Raw genomic sequence first — 23,287 nt, forward strand, 5'->3', positions numbered from 1 at the left:
TCCTTTTCTGTACTGCAGGACTTGTTCAGAGATGTAAGTCAACATTTTCCAGAGTGAATACAGATTATTGGTATTATATTGTCAGCTTGAAGCTGGGATCTGGTAGCATTGCCTGATGGATTAATCACAGTGGAGAGAGTATTTTTTGAAAAAGATTATTTGAGTAGCTTTCAGAGAGCTGCCAGTTTGTAAAGGTTGTTGCAATGAACTACCAGGTTTCAGCATGTCTGGAGTAATCGAAGCATCTCATCAGATGCTCGGGAAGCATATTTTTCCTTATCATGCAGTTTGGGTCTTTGGCTTTGCATTACTGAACAGGTACAGGATTGGAATATTAATACAGCAGAAGAATATATAATATTAAAGGACACTTCACTATGAGGGTGATGAGACACTGGCACAGGTTGTCCAGGGAAATTGTGGCTGCCCATTGCTGGCAGTGTTCAAGGCTAGGCTGGATGTGTCTTTGAGCAACCTGGTCTAGTGGAAGATGTCCCTGCCCATGGCAGGGAGGTTGGAACTACATGAATACTGCTTGCCAACACTTAAAGGGGCAGTTTTTATTCTGCAAATTATATGCTTGTATGTGTCATGCAGTTATTTGTTAATACCTCAAAATTAGAACAGTGTATTTTGCTTTATTTGGCAATGGACATAATAGTGCTGTAGAAATGCATTGAAATAAATTTAAGACTTAGCTTTTCTGTTTGTGAATGAAATTACCCTGACAATTCATGTTTTCTTTTTTCTTGTTCATATATATATAAAAGCTGTGCTTTAACTGCATGATGATGAACCTTATCTGTGCTAACACTGAAATAGCAAATGTAGGTGGTAATGTTTATAGCATAGTCAAAAGCAAGACCTGAGCACATGCATACGTTATTGAGCTAGTATCAATCTGACTAGCTCATCTTCCGGTACCAGTGGAGCTGTAAAAACTCAGGATCCTAGGCAAGTTGTACAGCTTGTGCTATTTTTAATGCCATTAGGACTTTGTTTGTACTGGTGTCAGAGCAAGATAGGTTAACACTAGGCTATCGTTAATACCCTTATGTGCTTGCTATGTGTTGCAGACCTCTGGTCACACTGTAGGCGTGCCAAGAGACAGTGGTCATATCACATCTATTCCTAGTCTTATAATCACAGAATGATTTGGGTTGGAAGGAACCTTAAAGATCATGCAGTTCCAACCTCCCTGCCATGGGCAGGAACATCTTCCAGTAGACCAGGTTGCTCAAAGACACATCCAACTTAGCTTTGAACACTGCCAGGGATGCACAGCCACAACTTCCCTGAGCAACCTGTGCCAGTGTCTCACCACCCTCATAGTAAAGAACTTCTTAATACCTAATCTGAATCTCTCCTGTCAGTTTAAAGCCATTCCCCTTGTCCTGTCACTACCTGCCCTTGTAAAAAGCCCCTCTCTAGATTTCTTGTAGGCCCTTTCGGTACTGGAAGCTGCCCTAAGTCTCCCCAGAGCCATCTCTTCTCCAGGTTGATCAAGCCCAGCTCTCTCAGCCTCTCTGTGTAGGAGAGGTGCTCCAGCCCTCTGACCATCTTCGTGGCCACCTCTGGAGTTGCTCCAACAGATTTACCTCTCTCTTACATTGGAGGCCCCACAGCCGAATACAGTTTTCTAGCTATCCTCCAGGAAAGCCAGCCTTCAGCAGGAGTATGAGGACACTGAGATTTTCTGAGCCAGGTTTACACAGTCAGGATGTAGATACATGGTGGAAGTAGGTAAGAGTCCCTAATTAGGAGCAGGCGCTTCACTTTCTACTCTTGCAAGTAGGCTCTTAGCATGTATATCCCTGGAAGCAGCCTTGTAGGTTCCCAAATACCTGGTCTTTCAGGTTTCCTCAGTGACCAACTTTTCCTCTAAGGCTTTAAGTGAAAGTCATTAGATACATCTTTTATTAAGTGGTGGGCAGTGATGACTTTGCAGTTTGAGGGAGAGATGATATGGGCTCAAAATAATTTGATAAACTTCACCTGCTGCTACCAGTCCCTTCAGGCAAACTCCTCTATTGCAAGTACTTTAATAGCAGGCAGGAAATGAATTCTCATCACTGACGTCTTGAAAGTTTTTATTTTTTTTTATTCCCTAGCATAGCCTTTTTTGTACTTCTGTGTGACTATAATTTCGTCCATTCTAGTTATGTTTTGTTACCTTTCGGTAACATTTGTCTTTAACTTGTTTTAATCATAGGAATACGTTTAGATGCAGCAGAATATAATTGATTTGAAAGGAATGATAAATGGATAGGTATATGTAGCATCCCTACTCTATCACACTTTTGAATTTAATTGTTTCAAGTTTGCAAAAATAAGCTTTTAAGAAAATGAACTGTGAAATTCACACACACACACACCTGCCCTGTTTAACTCTGGAGGCCTTTTGAAATGTCTTATTAGAAGAGTTTTTACTTTCTGTGGTGTTTGGTTTTTCTACAATGCTATAACTTCACTTTTCTACTTACTGTTTTAGCACAGAGGAATTGCTTGGAATGTCACTTCCAATTTTAGCTGTCAGTTCAGTTCCTGACTTGATATAGATAACAGTAGATTATTTTTTTTCCTCCCTCCGTACAACAACCACCCTCCTATTGTAAAACCTTTTTATAATGACACACTTCCTCCCCTCCCAGTGATACATCAAGTCAGATCTACAGGAATGAAAAAATAGTTCAGATACGACACTGACAGTTTTAAGAGTTTCTCAGTGCTTTAATTTTTTCAAAAGCATTTTTTTTCTTTTCCCCTGCCCAATCGAAGCTAAAATGGCAGGCTTGAGTCTGCAATAACGTAGTTGTTATTACATAGTCCGCTTACCTCGTAGGTTGCAAATTTTGTGGAGTTAGAAACAGCTAAAAAAAAGTGCCAGTGTAATTTCAAATACTGTGTGCTTTCTACTGTAGAATGTGTTTGAAGTTTTTATGCTTTCTAACTGCAAAAATGTTACACTTTGTCAGAAAATGCCTCCATACAATGTATACTTTGGCAGACTCAGGAATCTGGAGCTAGGTACTTGACTGATGGTTGCCAGTTTAATATCATTAAGCTTCCTTGATGTTAAAAGGAGCTGTGTACAGTTATGCAGGTATGAATATACAGTTAGCAGGCGTCTGCTCATGTGATCTGGTATAACTGTCTCTTATTTCAGTTTTATGCATGGATTCCCCAGAAACAGGGATGTCTTCACCACTCTGATTTGAAACTCATGACAGTTAACAACAGACAGTAGTGGCTTTAGTTGTAGAGCAGTACTTTGGATTTACAACAGCAAAACTTGGCCAATCATTTGGCAAAGTGAATTGGAAGGGTTTCTGTTGATTCTAGGTGTTGGGCACTCTTCTACTTCAGCAGTTTGCTATGATGCTTAAGTTAAATTTAGGGATCTTTTAATTTTCTCCTCAGATCAGTGTTTCAACACAATTTCATGATCTGGGCAGTGGTGGTGTGCCTGTAGACTTTGTCAGTATTTTAAGAAAGATGTAATAGTTCAAGGCCTAGTTGCTGTTTGACATTTGGCTTGATCCAGTAAGTACTTTATGACAATTATCCAAAATTATCAATGGTAGGAAGCAAACCCCAATATATTAGATAATTACACATTACTACAGAGCTGATTTTGATCCTATTTGCTGTGCATAAAGACCAGTTTGTTAGAAGTTACCCTTTTATTTAAAATTGCACCTGAGGTGGAAGGAAGCTAGTCCAAAGAAGGTCACATAATGAACTTAGAGAGAAATTTTGGATCTCCTTAGATACTGAAAAACAAAACTGATCTCTCGGATATGCATAATGGTTCCCTTGATTACAATTTTGTCATTTCATTTTTAAATGCATTTTTTTTAGTTCTTTGTTTGACAGAGCACAGCTCATCTAAATGATTGAAAGTCTGCAGTAATAGTATTCAGAAGGTATTTTTCTTCCATTTTGTGTCATGATGTGGGAGATGTTTTGCAGCAATATATACTTTCTTTTCTGGCAGCCTTATGCTCTTTCATCTTTTGTTTCCCCTCTTGTTCCCTCTTGCATACAGGAAGAGTAAATGCATCAGATGCTCTGATCACTGTACTTGATTGTGTGCCTTGGAAAAGCAGTCAGATTAATTTGAAGATGTAGCATTGTTTCATTCCCACTTCCACTGGTGTAGGGAGTTCAGTAGGTTATCTCTAAAGAGGTTCTTGGGCTGTAGCATCTGCTTTCATAAATGCATAAAACTTCAAATAACCCTGAATGGTCTCTTTTGTGTTTGTAGTTACTCTTGTACGTCAACTGCATCAAGACAAACCTTACTCGTACAAATTCTTGTTAATGATTTTATAGTTATCTTTTTCTAACCATTTGCCAATTTGTTTGTATTATACATATCCCTTTCATATACAAATCCAAACATAAAGCCTTTAAATGTTGACAGTTATAACAAGCTACATGGAAGCTGTGATTCTTCATTCCAGGCCTTTCTGAATACCCGACTCGTCTGAAAGACAAGAAACAGATAGTTGCTTCTCTTTACGTACTGACAGGTTTCCACTTATTTTAGATATATATTTTGGAGGAAATCTAAGTCTATGGAGTTGTTACATTTGCTGGTTTCATCTCTGGAGCATGAATATCAGCAGAGGAACCATTTTCTATAGCGGTGAAAAGAGAAAAAGCTGTTAGGTTTGATTGTCTAGTTTTTGGACAGAGTGTATAGGAGTCTTACATACTCACAGCTGAGTGTTAAATTGTCTCAGATCTTTGTTAACTTCTGAAATAAACCCCTCTGTTTGGTCATATCTCTTCTGAAAGATTGCCAGCTTTTAAAGGAATCACGCTGCATTACCCACTTTTCAAGTCTGGGAGACTATTGATGTTGATATTTTCCTTCAAAATCTGAAAAATTCAAAGTGTTTCAGCAGTATTGCAGTAAAAGAACTTTTTCAAATTAGTCTGATGTTTGTTTTTGAACTATTATTGCCTGTTTTCCCAAGGTGACTTGATCTGTTGCCCTTAAAGACTTTTTGTATTTTACTTTACCATGTAGAACCTCAAAGAATGTCTCTCTCAGCAGCACCTGAGAATTGCGTCTGGGTTACCACATATGCTTGACTCACTGGATTCTACAAATTAAGAATTCCCAACATAGCGCTTGTATTTCTCCCTTAACTTACTGGACTGTTTTACTGCTTTCTCCCTTTTAAAATTTTATTGACTGATCAATTAGCTGGATTTCAGTCTACAGGACAATGCATCCGTTTTAGACCAACCCAGCCTGAATAATATTTCAAGCAAGTCAGTGTACAAGTGGTTTCTAGATAAGTCTGATTGCTTTTTCTGAGTCTATTTCTCTTTCGACCTCTGGCATATTTCAGTATAACATCATGTGCTTTTTCCTTGGACCTCTGTTTTATTTTAACCTTTATGACTTTTGGATGTTGATTTATGCTTTGATAACTGGGTTTGGAGTGTTCATTTAATAAGTGGTAAAAGGTGGCGGGGGGGGAAAGACTTTCTCAGGGATATCATTACTCATCAGTCTTAACTGTGGTCTTACTGTCTTACTGTATTAAATTTTCACTTTTTTCTTATGAAAGATTACTAAGTAAGTAAAGGGTCTTTTTGTGAGAAAACGCAGAATCAGGCCATCCATTTCAAAACGAATACAAACCTCTTGGCAGAATGTGATTCTGGCAGAACAAATAGTGCAGTATAAATGTGGAGAAAGAGGCAGACAAGAAAACCTGTGTATATTAAGCATGTGTTACAAATATGACCTGTTTTATGGAGTCATTTGTTAAATGTCATGTGTGGAACTAAAGTTCAGGCTTTTGGTAAAATTGGAATACAGTATGAAAAAGTTTTCATGTTTAGGATCACTTGAATAAAGAAGTACCTGAGGAAGGAATGTTAAAGTAAGTTTACATTCATCTCTGCAGAATCTCACTGAAGTAGAGAATGAGCTCTGCAGCATTTGTGTTGTGAACCGGCAATGAGGGAATGTATGGGTACATGTTCTAAGGGTTATTTGTTACCAGATGTTAGGGATAAAAAATGGATAATAGAAGTTTTAAGGTAAAAAGGATAAATTCTGAGGGAGTGATTGATAGCTTCACTCTTGTGAAAAATGAGTCATACTAAACTAGAAGAGCCTGCATCTTCTCTGCAGAGCAGTCAAAAAATGATAGTGGTGATTTGTATCATATTGCACTCTGCAATAGGTCCCCATATCACTTAATGTCATTTGAATTGCATAGCTAGAGACAACATTCAAAGTTTCAAGTGATGATAAAGAAATCCCTTTTAAATAAAAATTGAAGTGAAATGCCTGCTGTAAGACTGTTATTTTGTTTCCTTGAAAGTATCCTACTCTTCTAATGGAATCTGACATTTGATTCAGTAAATATGAAAGTTGGAATGAGCTAGACTTGCCTGATTTGTTTAGGAATGAGGTGGCAGCTAAACTTTTGAATACCTGCAATAGGAGAAAAAAGCTAACTACTGAGTTCCTTTTTTCTTAGTTTCTGGCATGGTCTTTTCTAACAGTTTATTCCCATTATAGCTCATAGAGCTGAAGTAGGATGGCACAGATCAGTAATTAAAGAACGCCTGTATCCATCTGCCTGGTGACTTTTATGCTTTGTTGTCTTTATATATCTACATGTTGCATTGGATGTAAACAGCTAAACAGAAGGACTTCCCAGTCAGGTTCCAAATCCCAACATTGTCTCATATTTTATGTCTCAGAGTTCTGAAGCCTCTGAAGTGGTAATCCTGGAGCGCTGCTGGATTGTGGAGTTCAGGAGTAAAACAGATGTTTCAATAGTTCTCAGTAAGTAAGACATAGCTCAATATGTTCAGTGTCAATTTTTACTGTCAATAAAAATAACAAACTCAGCTACTGAAACTTGCTAAAAATTTAGCTAAAATACATTCTCTTGTCTGTTAAATGCCCATGTCTGAACACTGCTTCTCTCTGAATTCATGCCAAAAAAGAAAATCTTAGAAGCTATTTACTTTTTCTAAAATCAGGTGAAAGCCATATATCATAATCTTCAACTGACAATAAGTAGACGTTTGAGGTTCAGTTTTGTTAGATATTATGTACAATATGGGGTTTATATTGATGCATAGCCAATTCATCTTATTCTTGAATGATTATTTGCCAACCTCACCATTAAATGAGGGGATTTCTTGTTTTTGTCTCCTCCTATCAACTCTTCATTAATGAAAGTGTTAAAAATACTATGAAAAAATAGTTATTTCATAGAAATAGGAATAATTATTGAAGTGCAAGGATTGATTTTATTTGGAGAAAAGGCTGACAATTTCCAGGAATAAATCTCCAGTAGCCATTGTGGTAGAAATTTTTTATGATGTGGATTCTTTCTGATACCACTGCAGAGATTTGAAGTCCTTAGATCTATATGATATTTTCTATTGGCTGTAATGGCCTAAGAGCAGTTTTTGTAAAAGTAGCAGGCTGGTAAAAGTAGCTACAGGGGAAAAAAGGTTATGTTGCATTTGTAGGATGATGGCCAGCTTTGCATTTGGTAGAAGTTCCTACTTTCTTTATAATCAGCAAAACCCCCAGTCCACTTCAATGGAAATGTTACATTAATTATGCTAACTTTTTTCCTCACATGCTGAAGTGATTCATATTCTCATAGAATGGTTTGGGTTGGAAGGGATCTTAAAGATCATCTGGTTCTGACCCTCCTGCCATGGGCAGGGACACCTTCTACCAGACCAATTTGTTCAAAGGTCCGTCTAACCTGGCCTTAGGTTTTGGTCATGTTTGAGAAGGCAGTATTGTGGGGTTTATCCTTTTCTGGGGAGTAGCTCAAATCCTGCATATTTATTAGTGGAATTAAGTCTCTTGTCTCTTCCTCATGTTGAGGCACTGCACCAAAAAAGACTTCTTTCTGGATTTGGAAGCATTGCTTTGCCTAATTATAACAGCTGAATGATTACCATTGACTCTCAAATTGAGACATTTTAAATTGTGCCCTAATTGAGTCCAACTCATTGATTGGAATCATCAGCTTTATGAGGTGGTGATGTTATAGTTTGAGTAGAAATACAGTCATGCCAGTTGTGTTCTGGCACTTCTTTTACAATGCTTGAACATAATGCTGCTAAACTGAACCAAGAATACAGTTGTGATTGCTGACAGGACTCTCAATTAGCTCTGAAGCCTGCAAACAGGGCAGTTTCTGTGGCAGTGAGACTGGCAGGTTTTAAGTCTAAAAGCTGGGAAAGTAGACAACAATGAATATTGAGTAAGCACTTCAAGCTGCCTGTGGAGAAAGACTGTGAATATGTGTGGAGGAAGAAATATGCTTGCATACTTACGAAGAGAAATCGCTAGCTGAGAGACAGACTTTTCAAAACAAAGTTTTTGAAGGTCAGTAGTGTGGTTAGAAGTAGGGGTGGCATTCTGACCAGCCTCTAAAAACGTATTAAAGAAGAAATGAAGAAGCAGTGCAGAGAAGTCTAGGTATGCAGAGCCAGCAAATGAGGATGAATGCCTGGGGTGCAACTGAAGGAATACAGCAAGAAAATAGAGAAGAGACAGACAGGTATATGAGAAATGGATTTCAAACTTGGCAATCTTCCTGTGCCGGAGAACAAGGACAACGGCCTGGCTGCTGCTGCTTTGTTGGATGGGAAAAGAAAAAGAAAGCCAGACTATTATGAGGTATTAGAACAGAACTGAAGACAAATGAAAATGATATATTGTGTACTGAGTGATGATAAACTACCAAAAGAAGTGTAATAATCCATGTACCATAGGTGAGAACAAAATTCAGAAGACAAAATGGGGAAGAAAAGCGAAACTCAGAAAGTAAGAAGAGATCGTTGTCAGTGGGGTCTTTGATAATGAAAAACTAGCTGTATTCTCACAAAAATATATCCCTTAGCCATTGGGAGCCAGAAAAACTTTAAAATATCTATCTGAGACTTTTAAAGAATTTGGGTGAAAGCAGGAATAGATCATACCTGCTCATAATGTCAAATTCCTCGTGGAACAGATGGAAGAGAGCTGTGCAGGAAAACAGAAACAGCTCCATGGAAGGAAGTAGAGTTGATCTTCAAGGTTTAATTTGGGGTATGGCTGGGAAGGGACTTGCAGGCTTGGAGATGAAGATAATTAGCTGGTGGGTCAACTTGGAACCGTGAGGGAATGGTTAGAGCGAGCTTTCGGCCAATTGCCTCCATATTTCTCTGAGTGGTGGGCTGAATCCCAGGAGACATAAGGAAGAGTGAGAAACTGAGAGTAATTTGGGTATCTAGGAAGAGAATGTAATATAGGGCAGTGAAGTTAACATGAAAGGAAAAATAAGGACACTTTTATGCAGCATCTAGTGATACTGTGGAGCTGATCATTGCCTCAAGGTGGTGTGGGCACTGGAACATAATGGGAGTACAGAAGATTTCAGGCAATTGCAGCGGATAATCCTCCCAGTGCTTCAAGTGTAGTACTCCCAAAGCAATCTATCTCAAAAGGTTTCTAAGCAGAACATGAAAGAAAATAGGAGGACTTGTTAGGTGACTGTTGTTCTGTATGTGGCTGGCTTCTTGCATGCCTTTCCAGAAACTAGTTGCTATTAGCAGAACAGTGTGAGTAGGATCTGACTGTGACAGTTCATACATATGTGATTCATTCCTGAAATCCTGGAGGGTGTAATAAGGAAAGTGTTTCAACCCTTTTGTCCAAAAAGATCTTAAAACTGGAAACTGCTGCTGTGCACTAAGATGTTTGAGCAGTGCACTGTTAACTGCCTTCCCTTGGATTCTTCTCAGGAATAACCACCATTTTCATGCCATCAAAAGGCAATGGGTGAGAGTACAAGTGACTCTCTTCTGAGAGGTTCAGAGTCACCCATTTACCAACCTGACACCCTCTCTAGAGAAGTGTGCTGCTCGCTGAGGGCATGTGTCAGGGATGTCGCTGAGAGACCATCAAGCCTCATACAGTCCACTTACTGTTATCTGCTGCTTTTGTTTTAATGTGCGCACCAGTGATATAGCCAAGAGCAGTCTGAGGGGACCTTGACAGGCTTGAGACGTGGGCCATGAACCCCCTGAAGTTCAAAAAGGCCAAGTCCAAGGTCATGACCTGGGTCAGGGCAGTCGCAGGCACAAATATAGGCTGGGCAGAGACTGGATTGAGAGCAGCCCTAAGGAGAAGGACTCGGGGGTGTTGGTTTACAAGAAGCTCAACATCAGCCAGAAGTGTATGTTTTCAGGCCAGAAAGCCAGCCATATGCTGGGTTGCATCTAAAGACGCATGACCAGCAAGTTGAGCGGGGAGAATCACCTTCCCACTTCCACCTCAAGTGCTGCATTTGTTCTGAGTCTCCCAACATTAAGGACATGGACTTCTTGGAGTGAGACCAAAGGAGGGCCACAAAGATGATCGGAGGGCTGGAGCACCTCTCCTATGAGGACAGGCTGAGAGAGCTGGGCTTGATCAGCCTAGAGAAAAGAAGGCTCCAGGGAGACCTTAGAGCAGCTTCCAGTGCCTAAAGAAATCTGGAGAGGTGCTTCCTACAAGTGCATGTAGGGATAGGACAAGGGAGAATGGCTTTAAACTGACAGAGGGGAGATTTAAATTAGGTATTAAGAAGTTCTACACTGTGAGGGTGGTGAGACACTGTCACAGGTTGCCTATGGAAGCTGTGGCTGCCCCATCCCTGGCAATGTTCAAGGCCAGGTTAGATGGGTCTTTGAGCAACCTGGTCTAGTGGAAGGTGTCCCTGCCTATGACAGGGGGTTGGAACTGCATGAAATTTCTATCGTCCCTTCCAAATCACTCCATAGTTCTGTGATCTAAGCTTGCACAATGCAGGCAGGCATCATAGCCTCCCTGGGCACAGAAATACATAACTATTTAGAGCACAGCTGTGTCTCTGCTGGACCTTGGAAACCCTGTTATCGGCAGTGACACTTCTGAGTGTATGTGTCCAGGTGCTGGCAAGGAGGGGTTCTGCAAGGCAGTCTCCCTGAGGAGTGGCAGGGGCTACCCTGTGCTGGACTCAGCTGGTTCCAACCGGTTCCAGGTGACCCCCCTCAGGGCTCTGCCCCTCAGCCTTGCGGGTGCCTTAGGGAAAGCATGTTTTGGAGATGGTGAGATACTGCCCAGCTGTGAGGAGTGAGGGGAAAGTGTGGGAAGCAGCCCTGTGAGGGCCAGAGTGAGAGCACATGGCGGGGAGGAGGCTCTCTAGGCCAAGCAGAGATTCCCCTGCAGCTCCCTGGGGGACCGAAGTGGAGGAGGTATTTCCTTGCAGCCATGGGTGAAGTGTGAGGGGGAAGGAACAGCAGAGGAGCACTTATGGGCTGATCAAAACCACTCAAGCCCTCTGACTTTCATGTGGGAAGGTAGAGGAGTAAAAAGGAGAGCGAAGTTGAGCCTGGGAAAATGGGGGAGAGTGGTGGAGGGAAAAGGTCTTTCTCCGTAGTCAGCACTATTAATTTACAGTATGTTAAGTTATTTTTCCTATGAATCTGTTTTGCCTGTGGTGATGATTAGTAAGTGGTCTCCCTGTCTTTAACCTCACCCATGAGCTGCTGGGGTTTTTTTGTCTCCTGGTGCTGCTGAGGAGAAGGGGGTGAGTGAGGGGCTGGGCAGGTGGCTGGCAGCAGGCCCAGGTCAACACAACACTGTTAATCTGTGTCAGGGTTTTTTTCTTCTAAGCGTTTCATCTGCTTCCAGATGTGTCACTGTTTGAGCAGCAGATGCAAACAGATAAGCAATCAGGAACAAAAAACTTGTATTAATGTTGGTAGTTCTTGGTTACTGTTGTGATTCTCTGGAACAGGACAATTAGAGCTGTGTGGCTAGGTGTTTGAACTGGTCCCAAGAGCAACCTGAATTTGACCGCTCTGTTGTCTATAGCCTCATGTGGGTGAGAGCAAAGAACTGTCTGCCTCCTTCCCTCTATGTCATGTGCAACACAAAATTGGGAACGAATCCAAGAGACTCAGGCACAATGAAATTCAATCAGATGAGAGGCAGCATTCAAGGACTGCCTTGTCTTGATCTGTGTATCTCTTCTGCTTTTCAGGATAAGAGATTTCTTTAAAGTTATTTTAATTGCATTACTGTGTGTGATCCCTTAGTGAGAACTATGGAGAGATAAGAGCTCTAATAGCCAGGTAGGGCTGGTGAGGTGCAAGGAGGAAGGGAGGGAACAGGAAGAAGACAGAGCTATTGGGGAAAGGTCATAGTTATCTAAAACACATTGCAGTGTGCATCGGGGGGGGGGGGAAGGCCTGCATATAGGAATACCCTTAAGATGGCAAGCATTCCCTTTTGCCATGTGTAGTATGCAAGTCACTTCACCTTGGAGCTTTTTGTTGCCTTCAGTAGTAGTGGGTTGGAAAGGCAGATCAGTATCACTCCATTTTAGCTATAGAGTAAGTGAGGCATATGCTAAGATTACTCTTGCAGACCCAGACATAGAATCAAGATCTGTGAATGCTGCTTTTTTTAAGGGGGACTGATGGTCCAGCCAGTCATGCGATCTACTTCCTCTCAGCAAAAGCAGTCTACTGTTTTGCAAAGGCCTCAGTACGTAAAATGAGTGCTGTGGTACTTCTGCTCAGTGATCTTGAGATACCATTGTGGTATGTAAATATTTGTGTGGTCTGCCTTGCTTCTAGTATAGGTGTGGTAGTTACTTAATGAAAGGGAAGGAGCAATGTGGCATGTATGAAAGCCTCCAGATATTAAAAGAAACAAAGTTTTGTACTGCAGTAGTCATCCTGGGATATCACACTATATTAATTTCAAATACCTCAGGCTTCTGTGGGGACTTATATAAGTTACCATTGCAATCTCTATTTAACTTTATTCCAACATTGCAAAATATAAAAAACAACGCTGAAGATAAGATTCTTAATTAATTTTTTTATCTTTGATTGAAATTTAACTTCCAAAGCAAGATTAACTTGGCACCATGAGTAACCACAGGATGATTTCGTCACTACTAATTTGAAGATGAAATACATCAGCATATAGGATTCAGTCAGCTTTGTGAATTAAAAGCTTCTGATGTCTGTATTAGAAATATCCTGCGGACATAATTTACGTATCAAAGCTTCTGTTCTACTTTTGTTACAGCATATGGTGGTTAGCTGTGATGGTGCTTTATATTTTTGAGTGGCAGTGGCTCATTGATATTCTCAGCCATTTTCCACTGCTGAGGTAACATCTGAGAATTACTTTTTGCTTGTGTGTGTCATAGAATCACAGAATAGTTAAGGTTGGAAAGGACCTTAAGATCATCTAGTTCGATCCCCTCTGCCGTGGGCAGGGACACCTCGCACTATAAACCATGTCACCCAAGGCTCTGTCCAGCCTGGCCTTGAACACCACCAGGGATGGAGGATTCACAAGTTCCCTGGGCAACCCATTCCAGTGCCTCACCACCCTTACAGTAAAGAACTTCTTCCTTATATCCAATCTAAACTTCCCCTATTTAAGTTTTAACCCATTACCCCTTGTCCTATCACCACAGTCCCTAATGAAGAGTCCCTCCCCAGCATCCTTGTAGGCCCCCTTCAGATACTTGAACACACCTGTTGTAGAGCAAACACAGAATGCTCTGGTACAGAATTTGTTCCCACAAATGTCATCAATGATCCCTCAGTGTTAGCTTGCTTTTGCAGCGTTATCCAAGTGTCAGTTGTGTTATCCAAGTGTCAGTGCTCACATTTAGAGACCATTTCATGCATTAAAGTTAGTAATATATGGCCTTTTCTCTCCCCTCCTCCTCTCCCGTGGCTAGTAGCTGTGACCATTAATTTATTTTCAGCCAGACAGATCAAAACTGAACTAACAGTGTAGAGAAATGAGAAGAAATATTTTATAGTTGGCAATTTATTGTAATTGCGGAGTAGTGTTTAATGGCAAATATAAATACATCTGACTTTACACATTTTTAGATTTGCTCTTATATTAATGTAAGTAGTATAGTAGCAGTACTCTTGCTTTTAAGCACTCTCCTAGCTTCCAGGAAACAAATGAGAGATCTTGGAAAAGCTGAGGACAAAGCTTTGTAAAATGTTGATTTAAATAGGTAATGAATTCAGTTAGAGATATACAAATCTATTGCTGGGACAGACACTTTCAGGCAACTGTTGTTTACATCAGTGTCCCAGTGTCTGGCCTCAGAATCTTTCTCTTTATTTCTGTTTTTTGAGTTTATGCAAGCTATCAAAAGGTCTTTGGTTGCTTCTTGTAGCTATGTAGACCACCTTCAGTTCAAGAAGAAAAAGAGGTGAAGATAGAATTACATACCATTTCCTACTGAATTTAGGGTTAGTAAGTTGAATGTTTATTTTGCGATGAAAGCCATTGTGTTTAACTGCATGAATGTCTTCCGTGGGTTTATTCCATCGAACTTGAATACCTACTAGCAATGTTTCGCAGCAGTAAGATGAAAATTACTTTTCTACTATTGCAGATTCCCAAATAGATAGAAAATTATCTTAGTGTTGTATATTCCTAGATCTTGCATGTCCTCTTAATCAGAAATTATAACAATAAAACTAGGAATGTTTACCAGATAAAGAACTGGTCTTGTTGAAATCAGTAGTAAATATTCTGAAAAGGTCAGGATTTTTTTCCAGAATTAACTCATGGTAACTCATGTTGCAGTGACAGCATAACAAAGGATGCTCATGTATGGTAACTACTTCATTGTAAAGCATAAAGTGCTTTTGTCCACTCATGAAATACTCCTGCGTTTAGGACGCAATACAAATATAATTCTGCTGATATGTCTACCACTCATTCAAGGCCTTCATTACATTTGTGGGTCTGTTCATTTCAGACTCATTTCAGCTAAGTTTTTTCTGAGCTTGCTAGGGTTTCTTGTATTCAGCTGATTTAAAATAACAGTCCCCATAGTCTGGGAGAAAAAAGAGCTGATGATCTTTATTATATAAATAAACCTGTTGCTCCTTTATTGCAACAGACGTGTTTGCCAATGTGCATTTTGGACATTGCTTATGTGTGTTCCAGTATGTGAACTTGTTGTCTGTAAACATTACATGCATTGAAACACTGGGGGAAATATGTAACTTGCCAACTGCTGGATCTGCAGAATAAAACTTTCTACATTTGCAGTGATGAATATTTTCAGGTATTTTAATATGCTTTTCAGAATTTAACCTAGCTGTCAGAGTACTCCAAAGATCTAAATATAGCAGACTGTAGTGTTTTGAAGTGATAGTTTAGAATGAATTTCCAGATAGCAAAACTGGCACCTGTTAGATCAGAATACAGTGAATTATGCCCACTTGTACTGCATTTCACTATCCATTTCTGGTTCCATGCATATTAAGGGTGATTCAGTATGCTTTTTGTGCTTGGCAGTCTGATTTCCACAGCTGAGAAGTAAATATAAATAGCATGATTTCAATTGCAAAACATTGATTTCCTCCCAAAGCAGATGTTTTTTATCTAGCTAGTGCTAGGATGTTTCAAGACAAGATCACTGTTCCTATTTGCATTTAAAAATAAAGAACAGAAAGAAAAGAACACCTTGGTATACTCGTATTTTGGATGCTAAGTGTTGGCTTGTTTCTCTGCAGTTTTTCCTCAGCTAAAGTATCTTGGATTTTCAGACTGCTTTTATTAAAGTTGTTCTTTTAAAGGCTGAATGGTGTAAGCAGGTGCTTTGCATGCCTAGAAGATCTGATTTTTTTAAGTAGAATCACTGCTGATTAATTTCGGTCTTGATGCTGGTTAACTACGTGCCTCTTTTTTCCTGTCCTTTTTCCACTGGCAGCTCCAAAATATTATGAAATAAAAATGAACTTCTGAATCACTGAGGTCAGTGACAGAAGAAAGTAGACCATTGTGCTGTTGCAGATCTTACCAGAGCATCAGAAAAGTTATCGCCTCTTCTAATTTCCAGTCTTTTTGAAGGTTACTGCCCTTATGGCTCAATGCAGTAGCAGAGCTTACAGCTGAAACTTCCATGTCTCTAAAACCATTTTTGACAAACAATAAAACACAGCTTTAGGTTTGATCATTCAAGCAGGTATTTTGTATGTAAACAAGGATCTGATGAACATATGCAGCTCTCTATGGTTTTGAATATTCTTGTCTCAAGAACTGAATACCTTGTTTTATGACTGAGGGCTGAGGCAAGAGTTTGAATCATTATTAGCACTGCTTAAATTGCCTGTGAATCCAGAAAGATGTTCCCTTGCTTCCTGCTCCTTTCCAGTCTTTCCTTACGAATTCTGTAGTCTGACTGGTATGTGAAGTCTTATCCAGCATTTTTAGCAGCAGCTGCAGTCACACAGATTTCCTTAGATACACCCCCAGACAAAAAAACTTGTCTTGCCTCTACAGGCATTTTTGCTGGTACAGTTCAAGAGGCTTCCAGACTTGAGGTTTGCGTCTTTTGTTCCCCCCACAACAATAAAAGCAGAGTAAATTATAAGTGGCAGATGCTCAGTTTATGAAGTGCAGATGGGTTTAGAATAGCATGTGGGTAAGTGCCCAAGGTGAGATACTCAAGCTAGTAAAAGGGAATTTAAGCTTACTTTGTGCTGAAAAAAACTTTTCTATGTTGTTTGGATTTTCAGGCTAAGTATGAAAACATTTAAGTGTACTGTTTCATCCACTAATGTGATCAATGGCTTATTTGAGTCAAAATGATTCTGATGTCCAAACAAATACTTCAGTCCTGATTAATACAGTAGCACAGGTGTTTTGTAGGGTTTTAAGTTTCTAAATCACTTGGCAACTTGTTTTAAAGAAGCAGTGATTTCCCCCCCCCCCCCAGTTTATTTTTCTCAGTGCTTGTTGCACTAAATGTCACATTGAATTTGTGCCTCTGTGAAGCCATCTACATTGCAGAATTTGAAATGCCTAAGAGGTGTTTTTACTTCTTGTTCTAATCTTAATCAAATGACTGACCTTTGCTACTTACCTGGATTCCTTGGGCGCTTCTGCTTTTTTCCCCTCCTTCTTCATTTTCTTTTAGAAAATCTAATCATTAAACAATTAGACTTCAGGCAGAACAGCAAACAACATGTGGATATTAATGAGGTCAGAAGCTCCCACATACAACCTGTTGAGTCTTTACAGAGGAGCTGCTAGCCTGTGGAATCTGTGCTAAGAAAGCATTTCCTATTTCAGTTTGATTCCGCCACCTAGTTTAGCAATATATTAATTGCTTTTGGAACCACTCTGGGGATAGACTCAGTACAGCACTGAGTACAAAAGAACTGGGAGTTTGATTCAAGGGGTGGCTGGGGTGCATGGTTCTGTGACCATAAAAAGAAATCTGTGTGTGATGCTTTTAATTGTGTGGCATCAGTATTTTCATGATCCTAAAAATTGTGTTTATGTTTTCTGAGCACAGAGTTTCAGAGCGGAGAACCAGATCTTTACCTTGAAGCTGCATCAAAGCCAGATTGTGAATCCTGGGCTGTGGCACTGGGAGAGGCAAACTCAGAAGGTTTGCAGAATAAAATTCAACAGCTCCGGAGGTTGATCATGGAAATCAAAGAGGAGAGATCATCAGATGAAGCACGACAGTTTGTCCCCTCATCCCAAGTAGACAGTCTAGGAGAGCCACACTTTACAAGTAAGTGCATAATACTCGTTTTATTGAGTATTATTGAGTGGTACACTAAAAATGTCCTTCTGTCTGTATCAGTACAAGTACATTCACTAACAAGGTGCATAATTATGTTTTAACTTGTTGCTTGACAAAGTGCAATTGTAGAGGCAGTAAACTAATGAAAATTATCTTTAAATGTCATTACCTGATGTATTTTTATTTATACAGATAAACTTTGGGGAACAGATGTGTGATCACTGTGTTTCTGACTTTCTCTCCCTAATCTGTTTTCTTTATAAGACTTAGATGTTATTTAGTTAGAAATAATCTTTTCCTCTTTTATGTTCTATATAAGCATATGGACTGCTGTTTAAAATGTAGACTGATAACTTTGATAAATGTGTATAAAGCCTTAGTGGTGCTTGAATTAGTATTGCTTATAAAAGCATGCTGGGGATTTGAAAGCACATAGCTATATGTTGAGTCATCTTTGGTGCTCTGGATTTATGATATCATATAGTGCTCTGGGCACTATATTTCAGTTGCCCAGCTACTTAATCAAGTCTGTATCCAGTATATTGATAAAGGTGTTCGAAACCAATATGCTGATGCTGCTAGTAGCAGAATTCAACTTGGAAATTTGGTATAATTTCATTAAAAAAAAAAAATGAAATAAAATGAAATCATGTTGTCTCTTATTGACCAAGGCCTTTTTAAGCTCTGCAGCTGTAATTTTTCTTGCACAGACCTGAATGATTAGCTATAGTAATGAGAACAATGTGGGTTGGAGTTTTTTGTGGATTTTTTTTTTTTTTTTAAGAAAAATCTTGCGTTCCAGTTCATATACTTGGTCCTTCCCATCTGACCAATTTCTTCAGTAACGGCAAATACTCAGTAATGCTCACTGGAGACAACATGTAAATGCCAACAGGAGACAGTTCAATTTCTACAAGGTTCATTGATACCATAGTTGTGATGCAATTACTTCCTGCAGTGGGTGAACAACTGTGTTTTTTAATTATCATTCCTACATTACTCTTGTTGCTGCTCTGTGGTTCACTCCTTTATTCCAGTGCAGTAAGAATATATTGGCCTTTGCACTAAAATATGCACTAGAATGTAATTTTGCAATGAAGGGAATTGAAATATTCTTATTGCCCTTGGTATATGAGAAGAGGAATTAATGTGATACTTTCCAAAACCAAAAAGAAGTTGGTTTTGTTGCTTTCCAACATATATGTAGCTGGTTTATTCTACTGTATTAACCTGATTTACATACTTCCACAGAATGTTTTTTGTCTGTTTTTAATGGAATGACGTCACTACTTTAGAATGAGTAATTAGGTTTAATTTTTTTCATCAGATATATTGTTAGTTGTTATGATAGAAAAATCTTACAAGTACAAAACTAGTCAAGTACAACTATGAAAGGATGAAAGGTTGGGGCTTTTTTTTTTTTCTTGGTTTTCTTTCCCAGCAACAGAAAGTTTCTATTAAAAAGAAAAATGTCTTCTTCAAAAACAGAATTTTTTTTTTTTTCAACAAATATTTCACGCACAGGTGTCTTTCACTGTAAGTTGGTTAACGTGAAGTGTTATTCTCATGGCAGTGGCAGATAAGAGTATGAATTAGACGTTTGAAAGTTTGACTATGTATTAAAAAGCTGAACACTGAAGTCTAATTATGAGATATATATATATATATTTTATTTTTTTTTCCTGAAAGGTATTCAGAGAATTGCAAATGAGCCAAAGCTGGAGTTCAGTCTTGGTAAGATACAGTTTTGTCTTCTTCTAATTGCAGTGGCCTGTGTGTGTGAAGAGTTTGTATTTAGCTGGTACCCTAAAGCTGCACCCTTTGGGGCAGATGTACTTCTGTCTGATACAATAATTTTTAGATTATCTTAACTCTATCTTGGTAGCTTTACCTGTATGCCTTTTAAAAACTGACAGTTATAGCATTACAAAAACTTTGTTGAGTAGTGTTTTTTCCTGTAGGGACTGTTTCTGCTGAAATGGTTAAATGTTGGCATGGAGAAAGGCCTAGCTTTGTGTTGGGGAATTACTGCGCTGTAATAATTGTTAAAAGTTATTTTAACTTTTCTGTGCCTTTCTATACATGCTGTAGGTGACGTGACTGTAGTATTTGGACATAGCTAGTAATCGCTATACTCGAGGGATAATAAACTCCCAGAATGATTGTGGTGTGACATAGGAGAGCGGAAGAAGGTGCTACAAGCAGTGACTGCAAATTAGATGAGCTGTACATCAGGAGAACTTGCTTTCAGTGACAAATGTACCCCAGCGGGCAGAAGTGTAAAACCGATGTAAAGCCATTTTCAGACTTGTTCAGGCTCATGCTGAGCAGAGCTCTGTTAACTCTTGGTATCAGTATTTGTGTATTGCATTTGGTTGTTTCTATTAGGAATTTATGTTCTGTGGTTTGTTCTGCAGCATTATTGATTGAGCCGTTGCAGCTCTGTGAATGATCTTACACACTGACTTCTGCTGCTGCTTGGGTAATAAATAAGAGTAACAGTGTAAATCTCTTGGTTTTGACTGATATTCGTGGTTAATGTCTTAAGTCAGGGATATTTGGCAGTATAGGGAATATGTAAAGCTGATTCTTAGTGTCTTGGTCCTAAAATAGTACTATATATTTAAGTGTAGCACATTTACATTGGGGGAATCCCCTTTCAGTGGCTGCATGGTCCATGGAAGACTTCAATTTTGTCCTAACAGTTAGAAATCTTCCTGGAGTGTCAACATATCCATGCCAACTTTCCTAGCCCCAGCCACCCCACTCACCACTACTGTGCTACTTATATGTTTAATGTACAGGTATGCAGCAAACACCTTTCTGATGAGTGAGACAGGAACAGTTTAGCTCTGAAGTATGCATATGCTGTTTGGCCCAACCAGCTAGTTAAAATACCTCTTGCAAAGGCAGCCAATCAAGATGTCTTTTCTGCTGTTCACCTGGTTATTGACAGAGGTGGAAGGGACTCTCATTCTGACAGGCTGGTCCCTGCATCTGGGAAACGTGACCTGCCTTGCTGTGCCAGCCAAGCTGGATAGCTGCCCCTTGGCAGGATCTTGCCATTTGAAGGCTTGGTTTATGTCAAATTAAAGACTTGACTTTAGCTTTAGCTAGTCAAGGACTTTGAAGATCTCTCTGTGAAGCAAACCAAGGCATGGTAAGCTGGGATGAGAAAGACATTTGCTTCAAGCAAGCACATTGCTGCAATGTTTGCTTAACTTGTGTAACTAAATCCTGGGGCTCTGTAGAGATGTTTCAACTTGATTAGACTGGTCTTTAGCATTTAGAATTTGGAAGGCAAATCTAACAGTTGCTAACCTATAATACTAGTTTCTAGTCCTGAAAGAGTTGCTTATATCTATAATTTTGTTCATATGCTTTATATGAACAATACTAAGTAGCATATGATATATGTATGTAAATAGACATTTGCTTGTGCCAGTTAATATATACATTTTTTAACTATATTAAAAAGTTGACAATTATCATATAATTGTAGTTTGTAACTCTTCTGAAACACTCTGGAAAGTGTTCTCTTTATAAAATGCCCAAAATATTGTCTTCCTTTTATTTTAAAGGTTAGTAAAGTGTTTTGGGTGTTTTGGTGATTGTTTTTGTTTTGTATGGTGGTGGTTTGGTTTTGGTTTTAGTTTCTTGAGGTTAAAGGAAATGATAAAAATCTTCTGAATTATAGCTTCCCAATGCAATATACTCAGCACTTTTGGGATTCTACCTGATCTTGTAACATTCCATATTTTGTAGTCAGATCTTGCTTTAGACTAAGATTTTTAATTTTTGTATTCCTGAGGACTCTGGAAATATGGCTGTTTTTTGAGCCTTATAACTGTTGGGAAGTTTTACTTTTCAAACTTCTTCTTGTTTGGCTTTTCAAGTCATTCTGTTCTGCATGCTGTTTTGTGAAACACTAAGAGGTAGCATGTGTCAGTCTGTGCAGGTGAAGTAGAGCGAAGGAATAGAGCAAAAGGAATAAAGGCAGATCCTGGGCCTAAATAAAGACCTAATCTAACAAACAGTGAAGCTGGTAAGAATTTTTCCCATGACTTTGAAATGCACAAAGTCACTTCTTTTATAGATGTTTATTTTGGAGTTACTGTTCTTAGTTGCTTCTAACATCCCAGCCTTTGAGTCCCAGAGCTATCTAAATACGGTTGTAGGTTCCTGACTTTGCATTGGTTTCAGTGTACCTACTTTATCAGAACTTAGCTAAAGCATTATGTAATAAGTTATGGGAAATAAATTATATTTTGCATGTTGGTAAACACTATTGTGAAGTCTTTAAGAGCTTCTACCTCTAAAGGTAGTTGCATTTACTTGATGGGAAATTGTCAAAACACCACAAGAAAACTCAATTAAAAAAAAAAAGAAGCAGCAGGGCAGAATGCACAGTTGATTGTCAAAGTGCTCAAACATGAAATCAGTAATGAACATGATGTTAATATGGAGAAATAAATTTGAAAAATGGTCTAAAAGAAAAGTTTGTAACTCTACCAATGACCAATCGAATTCATTATGACCCACTACAGTGTGTTTGAATTTGTCTAATTGACTAGAATTGTTAAGAGAAAGCAAAGGATATTGCAGTTGTGGCTGTTAAGTGTAATAATCTAGAGAACTGTAGAGAAAGGAATGCCTCTGCACACGTTATAAGCATATTCAGGTACTAACTTCAATGAAAGCACCTGTCCAGCATCTCCAAAAGCTTTCAGTTTCTTGGGAAGTACGTTAGGGCAGTGAAGTCTAATGGACTGACCTAATGTTGCACAGCCTCTAGGTACTTTTCAAGGTACAGAATAATGTAACCCGTGGTTACATCATTTTGCAAAATCTCATTAAACAATGCACAACTCACAGAAAACTTCAACAAGTAGCTGAATGAATTAAAAATTAAAATTTGGGGGATATTTATTTTTTCAGTTTACTGACTAGTGGATTTGACAAGAGCTAACTGTAAATGCAGAAGAATTTATTCTTTACGGTCTTATTTTCTCAGAATAATATTGTGATGGCATCTTTTGAAAAAGGTCTTGAAGCAGATTTACCTCTGTGAACTTAAATGGTGTATGGATGTTGCTCAAATACCATGACTAAATGATTTTTCCAATTCTGAAACATAATCTGCAGCTTTTTCAGCAGCAGTTGTTCCTAGAAGAGTGATAAGCAGAAGTACTTTTTTTTTTTTTCTTTTTCTTTGTCCATACCATAAGCCCAGAGTCAGAGTCCTGATCCTAGCAGAATTTTCCTTTCTAACCTGGTTGTCATATTATGAGTTGGTGAACAACTGATACTTTGTTCTGTTAGCCAATTAAAAAACAATAAATTACATTTTTTGTTAGATTTAAAAAGTGATCCCTTCTCCATGAATTGAATTGAAAGTGATGCTTTATGCTGAGGGTGTATCCCTCAAAAAAAGGTCAAATGTTGACCATGTTAGCAACAGTATTAGCAAAAATATGAACGTGAAAGGTGGGTTTGTGCTTTACTAAAATGTTATTTTTCTGTTTACATTTCATCGTTTTTTGTTGACACAGTTTAGTGAATTTGACGTGAATTTGCTCTAGCCCTACACAAATTTCATCTTACACCAAAACAGCTAGTCAGGTTTTCTTCCTAGTTTTACTGATGTTAAATTTTACTGATGGAAC

The 23,287-nt window shown here is 38.8% G+C and overlaps 1 protein-coding gene across 8 annotated transcripts in view; it reads left to right on the plus strand.

The window, feature by feature from the left end:
• Positions 1 to 23,287, plus strand: part of INPP4B (inositol polyphosphate-4-phosphatase type II B) — a 309,539-nt gene that overhangs the window by 103,271 nt on the left and 182,981 nt on the right. For 7 of the 8 annotated variants that reach the window (XM_061441944.1, XM_061441896.1, XM_061441929.1 and 4 more), the window contains 3 exons: positions 6,739 to 6,823; positions 17,385 to 17,609; positions 19,311 to 19,355. In XM_061441944.1, the coding sequence (XP_061297928.1) occupies positions 17,519 to 17,609; positions 19,311 to 19,355 (136 nt within the window). In that variant the 5' untranslated portion in view covers positions 6,739 to 6,823; positions 17,385 to 17,518. The remainder of the gene's footprint in view (positions 1 to 6,738; positions 6,824 to 17,384; positions 17,610 to 19,310; positions 19,356 to 23,287) is intronic. The other variant, XM_061441955.1, reaches the window with a different exon arrangement.

Source organism: Pezoporus flaviventris, unplaced genomic scaffold (assembly GCF_033815535.1).
Source record: "Pezoporus flaviventris isolate CSIRO_AGI_PZ_B2104156 unplaced genomic scaffold, CSIRO_AGI_Pfla_v1 ptg000002l, whole genome shotgun sequence".
NCBI lineage: Eukaryota > Metazoa > Chordata > Aves > Psittaciformes > Psittacidae > Pezoporus > Pezoporus flaviventris.